The sequence below is a fragment of the Oreochromis niloticus genome, linkage group LG22, assembly GCF_001858045.2.
Source record: "Oreochromis niloticus isolate F11D_XX linkage group LG22, O_niloticus_UMD_NMBU, whole genome shotgun sequence".
NCBI classification, from domain to species: Eukaryota; Metazoa; Chordata; class Actinopteri; order Cichliformes; family Cichlidae; genus Oreochromis; species Oreochromis niloticus.
Genome location: NC_031985.2, coordinates 11,798,536 through 11,825,733, shown reverse-complemented (window position 1 = coordinate 11,825,733; position 27,198 = coordinate 11,798,536). Strand labels below are relative to the sequence as shown.

The following is a 27,198-nucleotide window of genomic DNA, read 5'->3' as shown; positions in this document are numbered from 1 at the left end:
GAGTCAGTCCTCTGTACTCCTTGTCATCCCCATCAGTGATGAGGCCGACTATTGCAGAGTCATCAGAGAACTTCTGCAGGAAGCACTGGGTGGAGTTGTGGGAGAAGTCTGCAGTGTAGATGGTGAAGAGGAACGGAGCCAGAACCGTTCCCTGTGGGGCCCCCGTACTGCAGACGACCCTGTCCGACACACAGCCCTGAGTCCTCACATACTGTGGTCGGTCAGTGAGGTGTGGAGGTCGGATCCAGTGAGAGGTTGAAGAGTCTGGTGAAGATGAGGGTGAGCTGGTGGACACATGCTCTTAGTACCTTGCCAGGTACTCCGTCTCGACCGGCCGCCTTCCTGGGGTTCACTGTAACGGAGCACACGTCTGACATCGTGCTCTGTTACAGTGAGTGGAGCGGTGCAGGAACCAGGTGAGGGTGAGGATGAGGATGGGAGCAGGGCTGAGGCAGATGAGTGCTGCTGTTGTGGTGTTTCATAGCAGGCGAAGAAGCGGTTTATTTCCTCTGCCAGCTGCACACTTGGGTTTTCTGTTTTCGCAGTGCTGCCTCTGTGGTTGATGATGTCTTGCTTTCCCTGCCACACGTCCCGTGTGTTGTTGCTGGACAGGTGGGACTCGATGTTCCTTTTGTGGTCTGACTTGGCTTTTTTAATCCCCCTTTTCAGGTCAGCTCGAGCAGCCCTGTACAGAGCTCTGTCACCTGACCTGAAGGCGGCGTCACGGGCTTTGAGGAGTGAGCGGACCTCGCTGGTGATCCAGGGTCTTTGGTTTGGGAAAACCCGAATTTAGCCCGAATTTAGCCCGTATTTACCTGTATTTAGATGGAAGCTAGCGAGCTAACTTGTTGTTCCTCGAGTATTTAAAAGTAGAATAGGAGGCAGAGCCTGTCACGGTTCTGATTCCTTTCGACGCAGTATTTTCAGTTCTTTTGTTTTGTTTTACTTTTGAATGTTGGATTGTTTGTTTCACTGGTGCTTTGTTGATTATTATTGTTATTATTATTAACAATAATCTATTTTCAGTGATTGTGGTTTAGGGTTTTGTGTCTCATGTTTTGCATAGTTTGAGTTCCATGTGTTATATGCTGTCTGCCTCTCTGTGTCGAGTCGGCGTCCTTGTGTGATGGTTTCTTGTTTCCTGTTTTATTTTGATAGTCACAGTCTGATGTCAGTGTGTTCAGTTTTACTTCTCCCCTTTCTCGTTAGTCTAACTTCTCCCAGCTGTGTCTCCCTCCTGTTTCCCATTCCCTGATTACTCCCCTGTGAATATAATCAATGTTCCCCCTAAGCTGTGCACGTGCGCAATTGTGCACTGCTGGCTCGGGCTCTGTGCAGAAAATCTGCGTTGTGCACAAAAAAAAAAAAAAACTAACCTGAATTGAAATTAAAATTAATACTTTAACGATTCTGTTCTGCAGTGTCAGTCAGTGACTGGCTGCTCCCGTATGGGATTAGAACGATGCCACATTATCCCATAGTCCAGCCAATAATGCGATTCACATTCGTATATACGCAGCTAATCAACGTGGTTGACAGGCTATGACAGCGTCCTTATGTGCCGACACCGGTGTTTTAGCGAGCAAAGCGGCGTGGCTGATGTGGAGTGAAGCCACATTAATGACAACGTGTCCAACCATTGGAGATGTGAGCAGGACAGACGAAACAACTGACGGGAAAAGTGTGGACTTTATACCAGTTTTCAAATTGTGTTGATAGGCCACGTAAAACCAGAGTTATGATAGAAATATCTGCAATTTTTGGTTTCCTTCCTGAATACTATCGCTGTTTATATTTACTGCGGGAAGAAACGATAAAAACTGTGTTTTATAAGAAAAAAGGCTCGAAAGCCTGTGAGCAAAGATGAAACCAACTCTCCCCCCCCACCCCCCCACCCCCGTTTCAAACAATCAAACCAATCAAAAAATGATATGGCAACGTGACATCTAGTTGTTAAGGAACGGAGGGAAGTTTTAGGAGTGATGGCGTGTTTTGAGATGTGAGACATTTGCGACGTTTAGCACAAATCTTGTGTAGTTAGTGTGTAGTTAGTGTGTAGTGTAGTCAATATTTTTGTTGTGTCTGTCAGAACAATGAGGCGACTGCTGAGTGTTACAGGTGTTACAGCAGTGATACATCTGTTGCTGTCAGGCCTGCAGGTATCAGGCTGTTGTTCTCCTTCATCTCATAGTGGACAGAAATTATTTTTTGGAGTGGCACAAATAATATGTGTGGCATCAGATTTGATGCAGAACAGCTGATTGTTCTGTAAATAGTTTGAAATGTTTGTTTAAAAAACACCTTGGCTGCATAAAAAAAAATAATTGCAAAAAACTTTGTTGTTTGCCAAACTGAGTTACTTTTTTTGAAGAAGTAACTATGTAATTAATTATATACTGTATTTTGCAGACAGAGAGTTACAGACTCATAATACAAGTCAGAGCCTCTCTCTCTCTCTCTCTCTCTCTCTGTCTCTCTGTCTCTCTCTCTCTCTCTCTCTATATATATATATATATATGTATATATATATATATGTGTATATATATATATATATATATATATATATATATATATATATATATATATATATATGTATATGTATATATATGTATATATATATATATGTGTATATATATATATATGTATATATATATATATATACACACACATATATATATACACATATATATACACACACACGTATATATATATATATATATACACATATATACATACATATATATGTATGTGTATATATATATATATATATATATATATATATATATATATATATATATATATATATATACGACTAGATTTATTTTTTTTTACATTTTCATTTTAAGTGTAAAGCAGTTATTTAAAAGTAGTCTAACATAAATGTAAATGCTGTAATTTGATCATTTTAATAAACCAGGTAACTTGGATGGATTCAATGCTGGCGTGACCACAGTGCACACGTCTGCTGTTGCTCACAGTGGTCCAAGGGACGCTCAGGGAGTTTGTGTGTTCGCTCAGACACATGAAAAATTAGAGGGAACATTGAATATAAGCCCTGACTTTTCTGTGCTCTCTGTCATGTCGTACCCTCACCTTGCCGTGTGTTTGTTATTTCCAGTCCTCTAGCACCTCTGTTTAGAGTTGTGTTTTGCTTTTGTGAGTTTTATTTTATGAAACATTTATCCAGCAATAAAGCTGTTTTTTTCAGTTTAAATCCCATCTCCAAGAGTCCTGCATTTTGGGTCCACCACTTCTGCCTACCTGCCACACAGCCAACCATGACAGAGCCTTCAGTTTTCAGGCCCCTCTTCTGTGGAACCAGCTTTCAGTTTGGATTCAGGAGACAGACACTATCTCTACTTTCAAGATTAGGCTTCAAACTTTCCTTTTTGCTAGAGTATATAGTTAGGGCTGGAGCAGGTGACCCTGAATCCTCCCTTAGTTATGCTGTAATAGCAGTGACTCCAATGGGGGACTCCCTTGATGCACTGGGTGTTTCTACTGTGCACAGCAGAGCTCCAGAGTCAGACAGATGTGACCTGTCAACCAGCAGCAGCCCACATTCAGTTCAAACATTGGCATGAAGTCCCATTAAATCAGCCTTTAATGGGTTATAAATTCTGTTTACCTTTTGATGACAGCACAAAGACCGAGGAGGGTGGAGGGTGTTAGGAGGAGTGAGAGCTTGACGACGACAGCAAAAGGAGAGAAAGCAAAAAGAAACGGATAAGAGTGGATGTATAGTCAAAGTCAGTGAGTTAGGAGTATGTCAGCCTGGAGTAAACTCATACATTTAATGTTATTTTCTCTTTATCTTTACTTCCTGTAGGATCCTCTGACAGGATGAGGCATCTCAGTCCACGTCTTCCAAATGAAATGTCAGCTCACGAAAAGTTTTATCAGAATGTTTAAATGACATTAAAACCTGGACTGCCTTAAAGATCTTTTTTAATGAGAGCGAGGTTGAGGTCCTGATACTTAGACTCAGTTGTTCCCACAATGCTCCAAAAGTGGACCTGTGGCCAATCACATCCATCTGTTACGCCCAGTGTAAAAAAAGTTATCATGACGTAACACTGGACAAAGTGATTCTTTTTGTTTTAAAGGTTTGAGGTTTGTATCAAATGAGGCTTTTTTAAAGGTTAAACCCTTCTTATATTTTACTTAAATTAATGTTTTTAATCACAACTTGACTATTGTACTGCCCTTTAGCTTGGTGTGAATCAGGCCTCCCTTTCACACCTTCATTGTTGTCGTTTTAATTATTAATTTTCTGGTTTTACCAGTATTACTGTGAACTGGGTTCAAGCGACACGTTACCCCAAAATTATAGAAAAGAGCCCCTCCTAGTGGTGACACCTGAAAACTGAGTGCCTGTGCCACAGTGAGGGTCATGAAAGTAAAGATGTTAATGATGCCATAAAAACATAAAGAAGATGACATTTTGAAAGCGTTGTAGAAGAAACAATGAAATATTGACAGCAACCTGTTTTATTTCTGTCTGGTTTTATTAGATCATAAAAATATATTTTTGTTTTGATGTTTCTGTCACGGCGTGAGCTATTTGGAGCAGATGGACCCAAAACTGGTTCAACACAGACACACAAGATGTATGTGGCAAGAATATATTAGAGTGAGTGAAGAAACGTTAATACACACGAGTGTCTATACACAGGTGACGTACTATAGTGACTCAGTGCAAGCAGTGAAAATAATGACACTGTGGGAATAACTACACAAGAAGACTAGTGACTGGGAAAATCATGTACAAAGGAGAGGGCAGGAATACATGCTATGAACTAGAACTACTATATGACACTTGGCTGAGAAGAGGGCTGAATGATTACTGCCGTGATGTTAACTTGGTGACGTCTGTGGCAAGTGCTGGGATACTATGAACACTATGAAACAAGGGCCAGTGCCTAATGGGCCTCTGCAATCACAGGAGAGGAGAGTTATGTTGAGACAGGTAGAAATGATTTCTAGAATGTGTTTGTTCAGGCTTAGTTGTCAGCAGGTGGAGATTGGTTGGGAAGGAGGCTAGGTCTGGGTGAGTCAGTGAGTGAGTGAATCCAAATTGGTCCTGACGGTGCATCAGAGAGGCAGGCAGATGAGACGAAGTGGCGATGACTCGTACCTGAGAAGCGGTGCAGTTAGTAGCAGGAATGACCAGCGATCTGACTGAGTTGGTTGTGGGCAGGTTGCGAGCGTGGTCTGTGGATTTAACTGGAGACAGAGAATATAGTGAATACACATACCAGCAAAAGCAAGTAACGTAAGCGGCCAAACACTAACGGTGATTAGCAGACGTTCAGGCGAAGAGTGATTGCCACTACAATCAGCCTGAGAGGTGCGGCTCCCACGGGGAATGCAGGAGACCAGAAACACAGCAGACAGGCATGCCACTCACTCGGACCATGACAGTTTCCAAGCAGAGACATTTGGAATGACTAAGAAACCAACAAGAAAACATGCTCAGGAATGTACATTTGTCCATAAATATGTTCATAGCCTTGTTTTCAGTTTAGAGAAAACAGTGAAGCTGACTGGATGAACTTTCAGGAGTTTTGTGTGAACATTAAAGAAAAAGAAAAAAACAACTCCAAAAGTTGATTCTGTTCATCTGGACGTAGTTTTGTGGGAGAAACATTTCATCACTCATCCAAGTGACTTCTTCAGTCTCAGCTGACTGCAGGTTTCCCCAACCAAACCAGATCTGGGCCACCAAAGGGCCGTCTTTCTTTGCGGTATGTGGGCCATGTGTAAGCACATTGTGTTGGCCAGATCAGGGCCATACCAATTTTGGTATGTGGGTTTATTCTAACCAGAGACACCTGAGAGTCAGGTAATGTTACACCATGGTCCAGGCTGGAAGCAAAGCTGGACCTGCTTTCTCTCTAATAGCTAAAAGCTGGGAAACAAACTTCCTTTTCTTATCGAGTGAGCAAAGTCAGTTCCTCATATGTGGAAAATAAATGAATAAAAACCCACTTATATAGACTGACTTTGTTTTGTTTTGCTTTTTTTATTTTTGTTGTTTGTTTGCATATTTTTTAATATTATTTTTCATTTTAGTTTCAAATGTTTTTAATTCTGCTGTTTTTGGTAAAATCTGTGACGCATTTTGTTACTTTGGTTTAGAAGGAAAAAAACAGAACAGAAATATATCATTAATATTAATCCTCACAAATAATATTAACTATGCTGTTCTAAACTTTAAATAAAGAAGGCTGCTGGAATAATAATGAGATAAATAATTACAAAGACACAGAGTTGATGGAGATGCTGAAATCATGAATCTATGGATGTGTGGATGTCAGAGATCCTCTGAAACAATGAAAGAAAGAGAGGAGGAAGGAAATGTGTCTTTTTATTCATGCCTTCAGCTTTATTAGAAAGTCAGAGAAATATCATTGTTGGTTTTTAGCACAAATAATTACAATGAGAGATGAACAAATAAGAAAGCGTGCAGAAATAAGAAAGAATATAATACAGGAGGTGGTGAATCTCTCTGATTGAAGAGAGCAAAATAAAAGGGAATCCTGCAAAATCCTGCAGCAGGAATTTGCAGCTTGTTTCAGGAACTGTGCTTGTAGAAACACTTGGATGGATAACCATGTTTATGTGCGGTCTGTAGACACAATCAGTAATCTACAAACCATCACCGAGACTGTTTTCATTGTTATATACAGAGAACAGCTGGTTAGAAAGTCCAATTAATGTTTGTGCCACCTTGTATTGTAACCATGAGAGGGTCGCTCTCATACTGTATATGTGCAGAGTGTGTAACAATTATAGCAGGCTAGCAGAAGCTAAAATATAATGAAATGTAAGAGAAACACTGAAATGATAAGTGGAATGATGATAGTGGAACCCATCATCGCATTTGATTTCCACCCTCAGCAAAATGACGTCATTTCAAAAGGAAAAGAAGAACTTTAGATCGGATTACCTCGCTGAATCCTTTTTAGGCAGGGACTCTCAATTTCTAATTGTCCCAGATAAGTGACTTTCTCCAGAGCCCATTTAAATGTGGAGAAACTCACTTGCACCAATTTTCTTGACGACGTGTAGCGCTTTTAATTCCCGTCGTACAGATCTGCTTAAAGAAAAGAAATTCACAAACAGAAATCAGTGCACCATTCAAAAAAATAAAAATAAAGTGAAAAATAAAAGATAAAACTGTAAAACCAAAGTAAATAAAACTACAGAAGCCCGGTCTTAGGACTTGTCACAGAATATTCTTTCTCTTATAAGTGAAAAAACACCAAATCTAAAACTTGGTGCCATGGGAAAACCTTCCCCATACTTCAGAAACACAAACAAAACAAAACATCTGCTAGTTTCACTCATTTAAACTCTGGCTGCAGGATTCCGTTCACCCCTGCTATCATGTTCCCCAAAATGATACTAATTCAGTCGTCTATGTATCAGTTCTCAACCCACTCAATAAACCAGACAGGATGATGGTAACAATATTACCTACTTAAAATTGTGTTTGATCCTAATGAGCTTCATTACATGTGTGTGTGTGTGTGCGTGTGTGTGTGTGTGTGTGTGTGTGTGTGTGTGTGTGTGTGTGTGTGTTTATGTTAGTAGGGTTAAGACACTTTCTATTTCTCTGTGTCCTTTTATGTACCTTCCCCCTTTTTTCTGAAACAAAACTCCGTTCACTCCAAATTTTGTTTCAGAAACATCTCAATGAAAACCTCTGTCATAGTCAGGCACAGCTAAACCCCAAATGCTTGCAGGTTACCATCGGCAACCACACTGTGTGTTGTTAACCCCTTCTACAAATACCCTCTTTTAATGTGTGCCACTTTATGTATGATTTTGTGTTATCTCTAGTGCATATTATGTGCATGCATGGTGTCACCTTTCCATTTTCCCCAACAGAACACTTGCATACCTCAGTGCTTGTCTTCCTCCCCCTTTTGTGGTGGTCTGGACACTTTGTCAATTCTCCACTTCAAGGCAGTCGCCTGTCTCCCTGGATTCCTTAACCCAATTTGATTCCCCACATTAAAACAGTATTCCTCTGTCCTCACCTGCTCCTTTCTCTCCATTCTTCTCTCCCACTTTGCAGTCTAATGGCAGTCAGTTTTCTTCAGCTTTGTCCCACTGTCTCTTTCATTGCCATCTCGCTCCAAACATGGCAAATGTCAAACTCACTCAGTGAGGTTGCAGCTTGCTGGAAACGCATCTCCATTCATCCAATCAAGATGATGGATGTTCTCTTTCTGATGCCGTTTGCCCATAGTGCTGCTGGACCTCTCTGCTCAGGACTCTGGTATTGTCTCTTGGACTGCTGTCCACTGTTGATGTTCATGCTTGTGCTCCTGGAACTGCACTGTGTCTTCGGGGAGAGATTAGCTTCCTTGGAGCTCGCTTGTTCAGGATGAGGACGGGGATCCGCAAAACAATTCAGCCAAAAATTCTGGCTGGGTGTTTCTATTTTTTTTTTTGTTTCTAATGATTTTAACCTATAATTTTCTTCCGACTGCTGCCCATGGAGAATTGATCCAGGTCCGTTCCCCACCTGTAATCGACAGACTGAGACACTCAGTTGTCACTGAGTGCAGACATGTATGGATGTGACTGAAACTTTATGTTATTATAAACGCTGTGTTTTAATTTAGAAATCATATTTGCTTGTAAAACAGACACGATGTCTTAATATTTTGTGGGAATAGCTGTAGAAACAGTTGTTTCATCAAAATGTTGCAAACCATCCTGAAACATGATTTTTCATTTGCAGTAACCATTTGACCTTAAGTTTGATGCTATTTGTTATAAGAGTGCAGTGGTGTCCTGTCACGTTAAGTACACAAACATGACCCACAGGCACTCGGTGAAGGGAACACATCACTCCAGCCAGCCCACAATTTCACTGTTTTCATATTTGCTGCAGAATCCAACTTGAGCTTTTAGTGATTATTGTCATATCACTGAATCCACTTTACAACTCCAAATACCTTCAAAGTGTCAGCTGAGAGTCGCCTCATGTTTCAGGCTCCACACTCGAAGCTTGGAACAAAGGTGGACCATGCTTTGTCTCTCTCAGCTGCAACACTGGAACAAACTTCCTTTAACTATGAACACACAATAATAAATTTAGTGTGCTACTAAAATTATTATTAGAATAATAATAATTATTATTATTATTTCACAGCTGGTCAGCTCGTCCTCTTCCTCTGCAAACCTGCTCATGTTTAGTTCATATTCTTGTGGACGGCAGCACATCAAAAGCACCGATGAGATAAAAATACTTTTCTCAGCAGAACATTTCTTCTTATCTCTCTTTTATCGGGTGTTAAAAGCAGTGAGCACCAACATGGTGCAAAGCATTTTTTTGTTGAGCTCACAGGATGTGAACCAACCACGAGTCAGCAGAAATAGAGATGGATGCTGATTTTGTTTTAACACCTGTGGTTTATGTGCAGCTCCCAGTACCACTGGGTGTTGTTTGACACTTTTGGCAACACATCATAGAGCCTTGGTCACCAATCGGCGAGCTGCGGACCAGATCTGAACTCAGATGCCCTTCTTGTCAGACCCAGCTTTTGATGTTTCTACTTTACTTTAATATCGATGAACTGTATTTTCTTTATGTCTTGATTGATTGATTGACATACTTTTATTAGTCCCACAAGTGGAAATTTCATGTTAAGGCTGCCGACCTATTGCACGCAATAGCTCCGCCATCTTACCCTCTGACAATACATACATTACACAAAAACATCACATGGGGAAAACAGGTCAGAGAGGTATAACAATGGAAAATGCACCACGTGAGGAAAGATAAGGAGAAAAAAATAACTCCCCCCAGACTGAGCTCCAACAGGGAGATCAGTTTGAGAACAGAAAAAACACCTCTGCACATGAAAAAAACTCTTAATACACCAAAGAAACACATGACAAGCAACAGGGATGGTAAAGGGTGAGAGACAGCCGATGTAGACAGAACATCCGGGCCTGCAGCATAAACGCTGGTGTCCTTGATCCACCGTCAGCATCGGAAGGGAATAAGCATCGAAGGTGTTTGGAGGGGGGATGAGTGTACATCTGCATGTATATTTATATGTGTGTGTGTGTCCAGAGTTCAGCTGAGACAGTGTCCTTCGCCCTGCCAGGCAAAGTAAACAGTCTTCCAGCCAACTCAGAATGGGAAGAACGGTCTAAACACTCCGCATGAAGTGATGGTGGTTTTTACTTTATTGCAAACAACTCATGAATGAATTTCAAAGCTGCTCTAACAGTCCACTGGTACACAGTACACATGATGCATTCTCAGTCAGCCAGGTAAGTAAATCTTAAAAGGTTGATTCTGTTCACCTGGACGTTTCATCCCTCATCCAGGTGACTTCTAAAGTCTCAGCTGACTGCAGGTTTCCCCAATCTTATAAACAGTACATCTGCATAATAACTGAAACACTGAAGGAACAATGGGCTGGGACTGTCTGACCTGTTTCACCATCTTACAATGCTGTGATTGCAGCCATTCACCAACACTGTAAATGGTACTTATGGCCATTGATCAGTGGTTGTTGATCAATGGTGATAAGAATTTGAATATTAATGATGAAGGAACTGATCTCCCAGCCCACTGTGGTTTCTTATTTTATCTTATCTCTTGTATTTTGAAGGATAGATTTGGAGACTGAGGGATCGAGGTTTCTCAGCTAAAGCCTCCAAACTCTGGAATGAGTTACCTCCACATGTTATGCTCGAACTCACCCTCCAGATTTTCAGAGTGTGCTTTAAGACTCATCTTTATTCTTTGGTTTTCAACCCCGTGAGAGAGCTTAGGAATTTAGACTGTCATATTTTGTTGTGTACTTGACCTCAGTCAGGACGATGGTGAAGGCGGGAAAAGGCAGACGTAAAACTATAGAAACAACAAGAAGAAGTAAAATTAAAATATGAAGTGAACAAGAGTTTGAGAGAGGGACAAAGACTATCTCATACAGACACGAGGACATGGGAGGTAGGAGGAAGAGGAGGAAACAGTCAAAAAGACAAATGAAGAAGGAACTAAACCAGAAATCAGACATGCAGACCTTCATCATCATCATCATTCTTCAGTGTTTATTTCACTGTCACTTCTACAGCGGCATTCATAAAGCTGCAGAACAGCAATTACAATAAATATCACTCAACTGAAGTCATCTGGCAGGATACCAACCTTAAATTAAACACAAGCTGTGTGTGTGTGTGTGTGTGTGTGTGTGTGTGTGTGTGCATACGCCCAGGCTAGATTCTTGGAAAGGTGTGTAAATAACACTCCAGTTTCCTGAAGTTCTGTCATTTCGAGTAAGGACGATGTAGCCCATCCCTCATCCCGACCTTCACACCTTAGAATAAAAGTCTCAGACACACACGATCATTTTCACTCCACTCAGAAGGAAAATATTTTGTGTGAACTGAGAAACACATCAGAGCTGCTGAGAAACAGATGAGAAGAGAGAGGAGGGTGAAAGGTAAGAGAGAGATGATGTGTTCATGTTTATGTCAGTGTGAACAGCAGTCAGCTGCTGCTGTGATCTCAGTCAGAAGAACTCAGGACTGTCTGACCTGCTTCATGTTTCTTTCTGGACTCATTCTTAATATGAGGTCTATATGAGAGTCCCGTCTCTAATCATTATGTGTTTGATCTTATTTTAACAGCACTGAACGTGATTATTAATAATACATAACAACCATTCACTGATAATCCCACTGAAACAGAAGAAGAAAGACTGAAGCAGCTCCTCCAGCTGAAGCTGTTTTATTTCCAGTCAGCTGAAAGAAATCTGAATGTTTCTGTCTCCTACTCCTGACGTAATTTTAACTGTTATTAATTCTTTTCATAGATTTAAATCAAACCATTTAACAGTGTTAGGTCTAATACTGACCATCAGACAAAAATGAAAAACAGAAACACTTTTATGGGGATGTTTTTAAAGTGTTTTTGGAGAAATTATTGATGAATTTTAGATTTCTTTCCTCCTGTGATGAGGGAAAATCATTTTTTCAAAGCTGAACAAAACATCACATGAGCTCACAGCAGATAAAAGGTTTGAGGTGTTGTACTTGATAACATGAACAATGCTTACATTTTCTTTGGTGCTCACATGTGGATGAGACTAGTCGGTCTTCACTGCCAGCACTCTGACACAAACTCTGATGTCAGATTGTGTGCAATAATTTCAGGTAATGTCTCTGTGCTTTAGTCATTAGTGGCTCATGTATTTTCAGTGCAATCTTTTATATTAATAGTAGGAGCAGAATACAACAACACAGTGTCAAAGTGGTTTTCTCCATGTTTAAAGCTGAGGTGTGCGTCTCACAGTTTGTACACGGCAGCGTGATGAGGCAGTGATCTCATGGACTGGAATTACACAGGAAACAAAAATAAAGATTAAAACATTTGATCATAAACTATCATCAGATAATAATCTGTACTTTGTTTAAACATGAACTTTTAACAGAAAGAGCTTGATATTATGTCACTCATGAATATTTCATGAATTAATCGTAATTCAAACTGTAATTCAAACCATGCACTCTTAGATACACAAAAACGTTAATGCGTATTTTATGTCACATTAACAAACGTTAAGAGTACAAACACTGAAGTCTGAGTGGCATCAGATGATGACATGATTCAGTTTTATAGGAACGTCTAAATGTTTGAACATTCCTGCATTAAAGTAAAAGTTTCGAGCAGACTTTTACTTTCAGCTGTGATCTGTTTCATTTGGGAGGTTCAGAGCAGAGACAGGATGAAGCCGTTTATCCGGCTCAGCTCGGATTATTTTTATTTTTAGTCGCTCCTTTGTTTGTAATTACTTTAATTACACAGCTTCAGGTTTTCAGTAAACTGGATATAATTATCTGACTTTAATCAGAAAAATATCCAAGAAACTTCCTGAATTCCTTGACAGGAGTCCACAAAGTTCTCAAAGCTGAACATCAAGTATGATTGATCAGCGATCGTGTGAACATTGTAAGTACTGCTTTGAATCCAACAGTCCTAGAAAAACTGCGAGCTGAGCCACACCTCAGGGTTTCTCCATGATGTAAAACAAACAGAGCAAATCCTGTTTCCACAAATACAGATTCATCTCAGTTAAAAGTCTGAAAGTTTTTTAAGCAGGAAATGTCCAACAGAAATGATCAACACAGCTTATCTCCATCAGTTCAGTCAGTTTTGTTAATGTAGCAATAATTCATCACCGCAGTCATCTGAGGGCTGTTCACACTGTAAATATTTTATCATAATATGGACAAAAAATCAAAGCAAGAGCTTGTTTGAAAGAAACACATGAAGTCTGAGCCTGTAGCTATTGGAGGGTCTGGGGTCACCTGACCTTTCTAGCCCCTGTCAGTTCATCCACTGCAGTATTTTAAAGGGAGCCTTTAGAACAACTAGATAATACGGAAGCAACAGAGATGTTCACTCTGATTCACTCTGAGACAGATGTTGCTAATTTTGGCAATACTCCCTGGGACTTAGTTAGAAAATGTATAAACAGGCGATCTAGTTAATCTGTTCAGATGAAAGTTTTCTTACTAAAGACTTTCAAAGTTTGGTGAGCTTGAGATCAGTCATCTGTTTGGTGAAAACGACCCAAATGAAGAAGAAGAGAGGAAGTAACAACAGACAAGGACTTTATTGAGATGATGCTATATAAGAACTAGGGGTGGAGGCACAAATAACGTGTTTTTTCCTGAATATTTATTTTGAACAAATACTTAAAAAAATATTTGTATTTGGGAACAAAAAAACTTTATATCAAAAAGCCGAGTTTCCTTATGAGACCGCCGTGCACGCCCGGATGAGTGAGTGACACCAGCTGCTGTTGACGGAGTAACGTTAACGTTCGGTTTAAAAGGTTAAAACGATGCTTGTGTAGTTGTGTTGAGTTGTATGCACTTGTGGGAGTTATATGGTACGTTTAAGTTACTCTGTCTTTTGCAGACGGCAAGATGTAGACTATAGGCCACTTAACCTTAGCATAGCTTCCTGTCACTCATTAACTGGGCAATCAAATAGAAAAGACTGTGGCTGCTGCTGAGCCACCTCTTGGTCCTCCACCAGCCAAAAAAACTCAAGTTCTGTGTGGAAGCATTTTACAGTCAGTGCTGCAGATGAAACCAAAGTGATATGTAATGTGTGCACGTACACACACAAGCACCAAGCCCCCACCTGTTTCATGTTTAAGAAAACCCAAAAACAAACACATCTCGTTGTTTCTTAGGTTCCTAATTTAATGGCAGCAGGTCCACAGCTGAATGACGTAATGGAAACTGCAGCGCCTGGTAAGTAACGAGTATTTACTATGTGCACAAACTTATTTGGGGATATTATGTGAAAAAGAAATTAAAAACAAAACGCAATAAGTGGCAAATCTCACAAATGCTTATTTTTTTTAAATTAAAAATAAAAACCACATCGAGTGTTTAAAGTGAGAGAATTTACTTTTTTAACATAAATATTACCTGGAAAAATATCCAACTACAGTCTTTAAACCTTCCCTTTCACTCTTGCTGAACATCCTTCTGTCACAAATCACTCGTGTCATGTAATTAATATCCTTAGTATCCTTATTTTCTTATTATATTGTTTTATGTACTTTAATAATGAAGGTTTGTAAAGCAAGGCCACTTTTGACTCAGAAACTAAGTGCTCAGCCAGACTGAAAACAGGAAGTGTAGAGCTGTACAGCATATTAATAAATACAGGAAGCCAGACAGAAAAGAGGATCTGCCATATAAGGAATGTTTGTATCGAAACTGTGACGTGTAAAGTACCAAAATAAAAGCTATATGAGACACAGTTTATGATTCTAATGTTAGAGGTCCTGCAACTGGCGTTTGGGCTGTGCAGGGGTCTCTCTCTTCCGGAAGATGATTGAATAAAAAGAAATATAAATGTTTTAACACACTATGAGTCGGTTTTCTCTGTTCTATCATGGGGACAAAAGAATCGGGGTTAATACTTGTCACGCTCCATCCTTCCTTCTTCACCTGCCCTTCACTACCCACTGTTCCAGACACTGATTTCTTCTTCTTCACTGTAGACAAGTGATGTAATTGTTTGTTGGCGGGTTACATACAGCGATGCTCTATCGGTAACTAAAACCATGAATGATTACACTGTCAGCCAGATTTATGGCTGTAGTTATTCAGCTGATGATGAGTCAGTGCATGTTTCTGTTTTTTGATCATTCTCAGAATGAAACTTCAAAAAATGCATTTTGGGTAAAGTTCAAGGCTCATTTCTCCAAATGGGATACAAGTCCCAGCATGAGACTTACACCCCATTAGTTGTTTGGAGGTTATTGAAACCCTGCTGTGCTTAATTCTTGCTACGACTCAGTGAACAGATACAGCACAGACCACTGTGGATTAGAAGTGTTTCAGGTAGATAATCTGTGCCACGGAGCAAAGAAGGGCAGAAACTCGGTTTCTTTTATCTGTAAATGTACATCTTTATATTATTTTGTGATATTTATCTTGTGGCATTTTATTTTGTGTCCTGATTTTTTTTTGTCAGTGTCTGAACTTAGGGTGGTTCTCCTGTGGAATAACTGGAGTGAGAGGAGAATGGTGGAGAGCTTCATACTGGGAGTAACTGGGTTAAAAGCTGAACCATCAGACTGCTGTTTTCGAGTCAGAGAACAGCTGGGAGAGAATGAAATTCTTCTCATCAACAGCCCAGACGTGATGTCTTCCAACATCTCTGAACAAAAACTAAGAGAACATGTAGTAGAAACCTGTGTGAGGCTCTCTGATCCTGGACCTCATGTGTTCCTGCTGGTTCTACAGCCTGAAGACTTCACTGAGAACCACAGAAAGAGACTCTGCAGAGTCCTCCAGCTGTTCAGTGATCAGTCATTTGAGCATTCACTAATTCTGATGTTAACACCCAAAGGAGAAGAGAGATTAGATTACATGGAAAGTTATGAGAACCATCCACCCTTAAAGGACATGATCGAAAAATGTGCAGGCAGGTTTCTGTGGCACAAGAACCTGGAGCGCTCACAGCTGTTAACACGCATGTTTCAAATAGTCAAAGAAAACAATGGAGAGTATGTGAGCTGTGATCTATATGTGGATGCTTCACCGAATGTTCACTGGAGTCTAAAAAACACTGAAACACGAACTGTTGTGTCGGATCCTGGTAAGTGGGACGTGTGAAATAAATATAAACATTACTGCTGTTAGCATTAATCTAGTTAAAACGACGTTAAAGCCATAACTGCATTAATGCGGCAAATCTCCGTTAGCGAGTTAACGCCCGGTGCGAGGGCTGTTAATAGGGGTGTTAATACGTTAGCATGGTTAGCTTGTTAACGCGTTAGCCGTGCAAATGTGGTTATGCCATTAACGTCATTTTAACAAGATTAACGCTGACAGCACTAATAAATAAACATCATTATGTTTGATTATTGGATGACATTTATTTATTGGTTGATTGATTTTTGTCTGTGTGTCATCTTAGGACGGAGCTCTAACACTGAACGTAAAAAGGACCCTTTGCCCAGAGGTACGTGACTACATCAAGAAACTTCAAGATTTATTTATTGTCATTTTGTTGCTAGATCATAACAAAAATTACAGTGGTGCTGTCAGAAATAAATAAAATACAAAAATTATAAATAAATAAATGAGATTTTTATTAGAAAGACATAAAAAATAAATGCACAAATCTTTAGCAGTCTGCAGGGGAGCAGAGGGAAGGGCAGGTCGATGGCTTTCACAGCTCTTGGGAGAAAGCTTTCCTCAGCTGGGTGGTGGTGTTTATGTATCTTTACCGTTTCCTAGACAACAGCAGGATGAACAGTTCGTGTCTCGGGTGAGTGAGGTCAGCAGCTATATGACTGTCCTTCCTTTGCAGTCTGCCAGAGTTAGTAATTATACTGAATTCAGAATCAGACGCAGAATACTTGATTAATCCCGAAGGAAATTAGGGTTACAGCAGGCAGCACACTAATGGCACATGCGCACTTACAAAGATACCCTCTGACCAAACTTACACAACAACACATTGGGAAGACATGTCAGCGAGGTAGGCTGATAGGAAAAAACAATGAAAATACATAACATGAGGTGAGAGGAGGAGAAAAAAAAATCCCCCTCAGACTGAGCTCCCAGGTCTGTTAGCTTTCCTCCGCCAATCCACTGGGCAGTTTTCACCAGCCGGTCCAAGTCCTTTGTCCTGGACTGTGCAGTGGCCGTACCACACCATCATGCTGTGGCAGAGGTTGCTCTCCATCACATGTTCTGGAGCAACTGAAGGGAGAGTCCACTCTCTTCAGTTTCATGAGGAAGAAGATTCTTTGTTGGGCCTTCGTCATCAGAACAAAGGTGTTCAATGACCAAGTCAGATCCAAGGTGATGTGGAGGCCCGGGAATTTGATGCTATCCACACACTCCACCCACCTCCTACAGATCAAGTTGATGGATGTTGGACCTCTGAAGCTTTTCTTTTTGTCAGCTCAGAGCAATGTTGTGCAGTTTTGGGTAATTTTTAAACATGTGTTTGCTGCTATTGTGTTTTTATTAATGTAGTCACAGCTTAGGAAAATCACTTTTGACTCTGATGACAGAAAACTATGAATGTGAGAAGTGAAATGGAAGAAAAGCAGAAGTGAAAAACATTTCAGTTTGGTTTCTCTGCTATTAAATCCATTATACAAAAGTACATCAAGTTTCTTATTTTTGGGATGAGACTCACTGGATTTGAATTTGAAACCTTTCTGAAGCCACCTGACAATTCTCCAAAAAATGTTTTCCCAATATCAATAAAACAATATTCATATTTTCTTACAGCCTCTGCTCTCAGGATTGTGCTGTTGGGAGAAAAAGAGGATTCGATGAGGACACTGTGCAGCTTCATCACAAGAAATGTTCAGAGACCTCCACCAGCTGATCACTGTGTGGCCATCTCTGGAGAGTGGGAGGGAAACAGTTTAACAGTCGTTCAAACTCCAAACATCTTCAGTCTGTCTGAGGAGACGGTGAGAGAGGAGATGAAGACCTGTGTGAGTCTTTGTCCTCCTGGACCAAATGTTCTGCTGCTGATAGTGGAGCCTTCAGTCACTGAGGAGAAGAAACGAAGGCTGAACTTTATCCTGGGTTTGTTTGGTGAAGATGCCTTTAAACACTCAATGCTCATCACTGCACAGGAGGGGGTGGAGGCAAATTTCACTGTAAATCAGCTGCTTAAGAAGTGTGAAGGAAAACACTACGGCATGTATAAAAATGACCTCAAACTGTTAATGAATAAGATTGGGACTATCGTGCATGAAAATAGAAGGAATTTCCTCAGATTAACTGAAAAGACCACAGAACCAAAGTCTGAAGCCGTCAAGCGGACTTTAAACCTGGTTCTGTGTGGGAGGAGAGGAGCAGGGAAGATGTTAGCAGCCAAGGCCATTTTAGGTCAGACTGAGCTTCATTCAGTCTCCAACTCAGCAGAGTGTGTTAAACATCAGGGAGAGGTGTGTGGACGTTGGGTTTCCCTGGTGGAGCTGCCTGCCTTTTATGGAAAACCTCAGGAGGCAGTGATGGAGGAATCACTCAGGTGTATCTCCCTCTGTGATCCTGAGGGTGTCCATGCCTTCATCCTGGTCCTACCTGTGGCTCCCCTCACTGATGAAGACAAGAGAGAGTTAGACACCATCCAGAACACATTCAGCTCTCGAGTCAATGACTTCACCATGATTCTGTTCACTGTGGACTCAGATCCTACAGATCCAGCTGCTGTTAACTTTTTAAAGGACAATGAAGACATCCAGGAGCTCTGTGAGAGATGTGGAGGAAGATCAGTTGTTCTCAACATGAAGGACAAACAGCAGATCACTCAGATTTTTCATCATGTGGATCAAATGAGACACACCATGGCCAGATCAAACTGCTATACGACAGAGACATTTGCACATGCTCAAATAGAAAAAATCAGAGAGCAAGCGAAATGTATCAACATGCAACAAGCTGAACTTCTGACACTGAAAAAACCCATCAACAACTGTGAGTATAAATGGAGACTCAAAGATTGACACTATACTCAACAGTAATAGATTAGAGCATGTAAAACTCCATCCATTTTCTTCCGCTTATACGGGTCTGGGTCATGGAGGTAGCAGCCTAAGCAGAGAAATGCAGACCTCCCTCTCCCCGGCCACCTCTTCTAGCTTATTCGGGGGAGCACCAAGGCATTCCCAGGCAAGCTGAGAGATACAATCTCTCCAGCATGTCCTGCCCACAGGCCTCCTGCTGCAGGGACATGCCCAGGACACCTCACCCAGGAGGCATCCTTGTCAGATGCCCGAACCACCTCAAGTCAACTTTGGATGTGGAGTAGATGCTCTACTCTGATCCCCTCCTGAATAGCTAAACTCCTCACCTTATCACTAAAGGAGAGGCCAGCAAATCATTGGAGAAAGCTTGTTTCCACCACTTCTATCCACATTCTATTACACGACTATTTACATTGTAGATTCTTGATGAACGCATCAAAACTATGAATGAACACATATGGGCTTATGTAGTAAACAAAAATGTGTGAAATAACTCAAAACATGTTTTATATGTTAGGTTCTTACAAACATCCACGCTTTGCTTTGATTACTGCTTTGCACACTCTTGGTATTCTCTCATTGAGCTTCATGAGGTCGTCACCTGAAATGGTTTCCAACAGTCTTTAAGGAGTTTCCAGAGATGCTGAGCACTTGTTGGTCCTTGCCTTCACTCTGCGCTCCATCTCATCCCAAACCATCTCCATTGGATTTAGGTCAGGTGACTGTGGAGGCCAGGCCATCAGCACTCCATCACTCTCCTTCTTGGTCAAACAGCCCTTACACAGCCTGGAGGTGTGTTTGGGGTCATTGTCCTGTTGAAAAATGCATGATGGGATGGCATGTCGCTGCAGGATGCTGTGGTAGCCATGCTGGTTCAGTTTGCCTTCAATTTTGAATAAATCCTCAACAGTGTCACCAGCAAAGCCCAAACAAATCTCTTCTGCTTGTTGCTTTTCCTTAGTCGTGGTTTCTTAGCAGCTATTTGACCATAAAGGCCTGATTCACACAGTCTCCTCCGAACAGTTTATGAAGAGGAGGTCTTCCTTTCCTGGGGCAGTCCTGATGTGAACCAGTTTCCTCATAGTGCTTAATGGTTTTTTCGACTGCACTTGGGGACACATTCAAAGTTTTTGCAGTTTTCCAGACTGACTCTCCTTCAGTTCTTAAAATAATGATGGACTGTTGTGTCTTTTTACTTTGATGTTTGGGTCTTGCCATAACATGAATTCTAACAGTTGTCAAATAGCGCTGTCAGCTGTGCACCAACCTCATTTCTCCACTACACAACTGACAGTCCCAACCACATTTAGACAAGAAATTCCACAAATGAACCCTGACAGGCACACCTGTGAGGTGAAACTATTTCAGGTGACTACATCATGAAGCTCACTGAGAGAAGGCTGAGGGTTTGCAGTGCTGCCAACAAAGCAAAGAGAAGCTACTTTCAGGAATTTAAAATATAAAACATGTTTAGTGTTATGTATCGTTTTTTTCTTTGCTACACAATTCCAGATATCTTCCTTTATATATTTGATGTCTTTAGTATGTGTCTACAGTGTCCAAAGTAGTAAAAATAAAGATAAACATTAAAGAAGTGGGTGTACAAACTTTTGACTGGTAGTGTAGGTGGAGCATTACAGAGACCACATGACATTCTTTCAAACTCAAATAACCCAATGGGGGCAGCAAATGCAGTCTTTTCCCTGTCGCTTGGGTTCATCTCGATCTACCAGTAGCCACTGGCTAGGTCAAAAGTGGAAAACCACTTAGCTCAGGTTAGTTTGGTCAGTGTCTCTCATATTTGGGGTAAAGGGAAAGCATCCTTGTGCCGCACAGGATTTAGTTCCCTCCTTCCTTCCATCCTTTTTTCTCCCCAAGACAAAATGTGGCCCATAGACCACAACTATCTCACATAACTCCCTTACACACAGACCTGGTAACACCTCTCCCTAACTCTGAAAATTCTGAATATGCTTGAAAAACACCCTTTATCACTTAACTAGCAAGATGCACAGCTCCCATGTTGGGACTCAGACAGATCAAGTCTTTTAGGCATTTTGCACATCTCTGCTGACGATTCCTTGTTTTCTGAGGTGGTGGCATTGTCTATGACTCTGCCTGCTTCAAGGGAAAGACTCAGGTCACCCGGGCCATGCACATTTGACTCATTCACACAGTATAGCTTACCCAGCTTCTGGTAGACCTATGGATTATAGGAGTGTAGGTTATAGGCTCACACTGGGACTCTACCATTCTTTAACACTCTCAGGGCTCTGGCCACCCAAATCCTCTTATCTGTGACTAAACATCCTCTAACATCTCCAGTTTAGCACCTCTCTCCAGTTTGCTTCCTGCTCAGATTTAATGGGACCACATACACTATTACACTTATGTCAATTTACTTCAGATTGGGCATGTCCATGCTCTGAATCCAGCAGCAGCGTCTCCTGGCATATGGCAGCAAAATCTTCTTGGGTTCTTGCATACCTTCAAGGCCAGAGCTATGGGGCTCTCCTGTAGTCCCAACAGCAACTGATCTCACAGGGCAGCATAAGAAGGGGCATTATCTGGGGCATATCTCTGCAACCTGCACTATAGCTCCATCAGTAGCAAAATAAACGAAGGCAGTGTCTCTGAAGCAGTGTAAGTACCCAAATCTTACAGTGTCTGTTAATTATCCCTTTAATGATTTGAATACAGAGAAACAAAAGGGAAGACAGCGAAGGGGACAAAACAAGAAAAAGGACTAGAAAAAAGATACTGGTGAGAAATTATCAGATTGCTGATGTTGTTCCAAAAATGTCAATAAACCTAACTGAACTCTTCAGTAGGACTCAAAACAGACACATTTATTATATGAAACCAAGCAGTAACTGGAGGTGAACTTAGCGATGTGAATTCCTGGGGCCATGGTCACTGAGAGAGAGGACAGGCGAGCTAGCTTTGAGGAGTCCACAGAAAAGAGTTCCATTGAATTGATCCAGACACTCTCTGGATCCGGAGAGTGTGGTCCAGAGAGCTGGTTCAGAAGAGGTACTTAAAAGGGAGCCACTGGTCTGTTTTCCCGTGGTGAGTTGTGTCATAGGGTAAACATGAACACTTTCATGTGTGGGCAATTATTCTTAGAATGAAGACACAACTGCTTAAGACTGAATTTTTCATTTTGTGTTGGAACTGAAATCAACCAGTTGTGTGAATCATTTGGAAGTTTTTTGCTGCTTTAACTGCAGACGACCGTTAGATTCCACTGGTAAGGTCTGACTTTAAGGCTCTGAACATTTTCAGAGCAACAATCAGGAAGAAGCCTCAAAACCTTCACAAGGCTCCATCTGCCCATCTCTAACTTAATAACTCAAGTGGGATTAATAAGTAGCAGTGGAAATGAAGTCAGACAGAGTCCTGGGGGAAAAACACAGGAGAAACAAGGAGAGGCCAGATTACCAGTCTAGAGAGCCAGATTGGCATAGAGATCATTGGAGTTGGTTGTTAAGTACTGGCAGAAGATGAAGACAATCAGGAACACATGTGGCCGCCTCCTGGCAGATTTTAACCTGCTTAGCTCAGCTTAGACAGTAAGGAGAACCCAAAAAAGCAAACAGCGTGCTGGACCATGGAAATAAAGTCTTTGGATGTGGCAACCTGTCTGAAGTGGAGATTAAAAGGTGGAAAGATGCATTGCCTGAAAAATCAGTAAAAGCTTGAAATGAATATAAAGATAGTGTACAAGGTGCTAACGGACTGGGAGACAAAAATGCAAAAACGGTGAAAGCAAGATTTTGAATTAGATGAATTTGAAAGTGTAACTGAAAAATACACGACACCACTAGAGGAATAGGGACTAAATGTAACAGAATTCAATTATAAGATCATACGATTTTCTTTGACATGGACAGACACAAAGTTTATCTGTAGCAGATTTAGGTCGTACAATAACAGCTGCTGTCTTCTTTTACATTCCTCATGTCCCCTGAGATCCTTCTACATCTTTCTAGCCGTTACTCAATAATCCTGTTTATTTTGTTTCTTTGTTCTTTTAATAATTACATTAAGAGCAACCTTAAGTGCGAATTGTGTGAGCTGCTTGTGGATTCCTCCTTCTTTGTATTTTCCTGTGTTCCTTCTTTATTTTTCTGGTGCTGCTGGTGGGATTGAATCAAAATGAGTTAAAAGCAGCGTGGGGCTCCAGTTAAGCCTTTGCACAGACAATAAATTCAATTTTAGAGACAAAGACAAAAAGTAATGACATCTAAAATATATCGTGCTTTCAGCACCATATTATCTATTGGACTGTCCTGCCATTTAACTAATGTGTTGTTATTTCACAGGTAATGAAGAGAAGCAGAGCTCAGAGCCTCTCAGAATTGTCTTGCTAGGTAAGACTGGCAGTGGAAAGAGCTCTTCTGGAAACACCATTCTAGGACGAAAAGAGTTCAAAGCTGAGAATAACCCCACATCTGTCACCAAACGTTGTCAGAAAGCATACGGTGAAGTGGACGGTCGTCCTGTTGTTGTGGTCGACACTCCTGGACTGTTTGATAACAGTTTGTCACATGAAGAGATCAATGAGGAGATGCTGAAATGTGTCAGTCTTCTGGCTCCAGGACCACACGTCTTCCTGCTGGTTTTAAAGACTGAGAGAATCACACCAGAAGAGAAGGAAGCATTAAAACTCATCAAGGAAGGCTTTGGGAAGAATTCAGAAAAATTCACCATCATTCTTTTCACTAGAGGAGATTCACTGAAACAGGAGGGGCAGTCCATTCATGATTACATTGAAAAATCTGATGATTCCTTTAAGAAGCTGATTGATGATTGTGGGCAGAGATACCAGGTCTTTAATAACTCAGAAAAACTAAACCGCAAACAAGTCACTGAGCTGATAACAAAGATCGATGACATGGTCAAAAGAAATGGTGGACGCTGCTTCACCAATAAGATGCTGCAAGAAGCTGAAGCTGCAATCCGGAAAAAAACAGAGACAATTCTGAAAGAGAAGGACGAAGAAATAAACAGAGAGATGGAAGACCTTAAAAGAAGATATGAGGAGGAAATGCAGGAAATGAAGAAAAAAATGGAAGAACAGAAAACAGAAATTGAACAAGAAACAAAACAAAGAGACAAAGAGCTTAAAAAAGTGAAGAAACAGCTTACCATGAGAAAAAGAGAACAAGAATTAAGAGATGAAGAAGACAAAGAGAAGAAAGAAGAGGAAGAATCACAGCGTAGGGATTGGGAACAAAGGTTTTTAGATTTAGAAGTAAAAATGAAAACAGAACTGGAATCAAAACAAGTCATTGACAGACAACTGGAGCAGAGCAAAGCAGAAATGAAAGAGAAACAGGAGGCATGGGAGAATAAACAAAAAGAGTGGTGGCAGAAAAGAGAGCAGGAAAATGAAGTGAGGCAACAGGAGGAGCAGAAAATGATCAACAAATTGAAAGAATATGAGCAGGAAAAAGAAGTTCTTGAGAAACAAGTAAAAGAAAAGGATTTGATGTTAACAAAAAAGGGGGAAAAAGAGAAAAGGGAACTGGAGGAAAACTATGAGAAAAAACTGATGGAAATGAAGGAAACATTTGAAGAAAAAGCAAGAAAACAAGCAGAGGAATACAACGAATTCAGGGAGAAATGCATGAAAGAGTTCAAGTGTAAGGACTGGACAGCCGAAGATGAGCAATATGACATCTTAAAAGCACTAAAAGCTGAGAATGAAGAACAAATGAAAAAACACAAAGAAGAGATGTATAACTTAATGAGATGTTTCACCAAAAGGAGGGCAAACACAAAAAAAGTTCGCAAGCTACTGAAAAAGCATGAACAGGAAATGAAGTATGTGGACGATCCAGAGGAAAAGGAGGACCTCGAGGAAAAACATGACAAAGAAATAAATGAACTGATACAAGAACTTATAAACAAAAGTAATGATGATTGTCATATTTTTTAGTCCATTGTAAAAGAAGACTCGACTTACCTGTGTCCAACACTTCTGCTCAGACTGAAAGTCAACAAACATTGGATAGATTTTCATGAAATTTGGCTCAAACATTTTGGAAATCAATCACACCCCCAGTACAGATTAATTTATACGTTCATGCGAACATAAAAATACAGAAATTCAGGATGACGAAATTGTGTATGGGATTTAATGATCTGCTCTGCTCTACTCAAACAGATAAAAACACAACGTAATTTGTTAATGTTTCTTAATTTCTTGAAGACTTATTGATGTTTTTATTGTGTAAAACATTCTCAGGGGTCTCAATAATTGTATACTTCTTCTGTTTTGTTTATATACAGTACGGGTCAAAGGATTTGGAACACCCAAATTTTTCTTACTGAAAATTGTGCAGTTTAACGGATCATTCAACCACTGAACCCTGCCCAGTTTCTTTTTTTTCCTTTTTGCTTTTTGCTTAAAAAAAAGGAGAAACATACTCGCATACATATGTTATTCTACATGCTTTTAAACCATTTAAAATTACAATTCATAGTTTTTGGTGTGAATTATATAATGTTAAATTACTAAACTTTCATTTTACTAAACTTTCACAAGTCCTTAAACTAATGACTAAGTACTTTAGACTTTAGTTTACTTCAGCCATATTCCATATAAATCAGGTATCATACAAACATAAAAATAGCATCAAATACAGTCATGACAATAAAAGAATACGACTTTAAGGACTTAACAACATTATTCCTGTTGTACTACACCAACATCTCTGATACATTAGCACTAAGGGAACACTGAATGACCTGGTGGTCTTTGTCCATAAAACTACTCATCTAAGATTACCACAAAGTAAAAGATCTCTCAGCAAAATCATGCAACATTTTAGGCACTATTGCCCCGATCAAATCAGTTAGCTGGGATTTTATTATTCTAAACATGAACTACTGTTACAGCAACAGACATGGACTACTGGTGTCCCACACAGCAACTCAGTGTCCATTATGTGAAGCAGCCAAACACATGCCTTCTCCTCTCGTTAACTGAGATAAATTGCTGGCATATTTGTTTTACAGCTATACTGTCCAGTCTCTCCTGGTGGACATGGCAACACGTTATTCATGGTTACATGAAAACATTCAAAAGGGCTATTGGGGGGGGGAGTGGTATACGTATATCTATACATATATATATATATAAAAACAAAAAAACACCCATCTCGCCCCCTGTGGGCGGTTTATCCTTCAAGCTCGGGTCCTCTACCAGAGGCCTGGGAGCTTGAGGGTCCTGCGCAGTATCTTAGCTGTTCCCAGGACTGCGCTCTTCTGGACAGAGATGTCCGATGTTGTTCCCGGGATCTGCTGGAGCCACTCACCTAGCTTGGGAGTCACCGCACCTAGTGCTCCGATTACCACGGGGACCACCGTTACCTTCATCCTCCACATCCTCTCGAGCTCTTCTCTGAGCCCTTGGTATTTCTCCAGCTTCTCGTGTTCCTTCTTCCTGATATTGCTGTCATTTGGAACCGCTATATCGATCACTATGGCCGTCTTCTTCTGTTTGTTTACCACAACTATGTCCGGTTGGTTAGCCACCACCATTTTGTCCGTCTGTATCTGGAAGTCCCACAGGATCTTAGCCTGGTCATTCTCCATCACCCTTGGGGGCATCTCCCATTTTGACCTTGGGACTTCCAGGTTATACTCGGCACAGATGTTCCTGTACACTATGCCGGCCACTTGGTTATGGCGTTCCATGTATGCCTTGCCTGCTAGCATCTTGCACCCTGCTGTTATGTGCTGGATTGTCTCAGGGGCATCTTTACACAGCCTGCACCTGGGGTCTTGCCTGGTGTGATAGACCCCAGCCTCTATGGATCTTGTACTCAGAGCTTGTTCTTGTGCTGCCATGATTAGTGCCTCTGTGCTGTCTTTCAGTCCAGCTTTGTCCAACCACTGGTAGGATTTCTGGGTATGAGCCACCTCCTCTATCTGCCGGTGGTACATACCGTGCAGGGGCCTGTCCTTCCATGATGGTTCCTCGTCTCCCTCATCTTTCTTGGGTTTCTGCTGCCTGAGGTATTCACTGAGCACGCTGTCATTCGTGGATGTTTCTTGTCTCATCCTGGATTGTGGTGCTGACACTCACCAGTCCCCGGCCCCCTTCCTTCCGCTTAGC

At 40.9% G+C, this 27,198-nt stretch overlaps 1 protein-coding gene across 1 annotated transcript; it reads left to right on the top strand.

Moving 5' to 3' along the window:
* The first annotated feature begins 11,388 nt into the window (after positions 1-11,388).
* Positions 11,389-25,554, top strand: LOC102079058 (GTPase IMAP family member 8). The gene is made up of 6 exons (XM_019350303.2): positions 11,389-11,480; positions 14,244-14,304; positions 15,542-16,168; positions 16,490-16,534; positions 17,821-19,020; positions 23,396-25,554. The coding sequence occupies exons 2-6, from the start codon at positions 14,256-14,258 to the stop codon at positions 25,012-25,014; spliced, it is 3,540 nt and encodes a 1,179-aa protein (XP_019205848.1). The 5' UTR covers positions 11,389-11,480; positions 14,244-14,255; the 3' UTR covers positions 25,015-25,554.
* Positions 25,555-27,198: the final 1,644 nt, after the last annotated feature.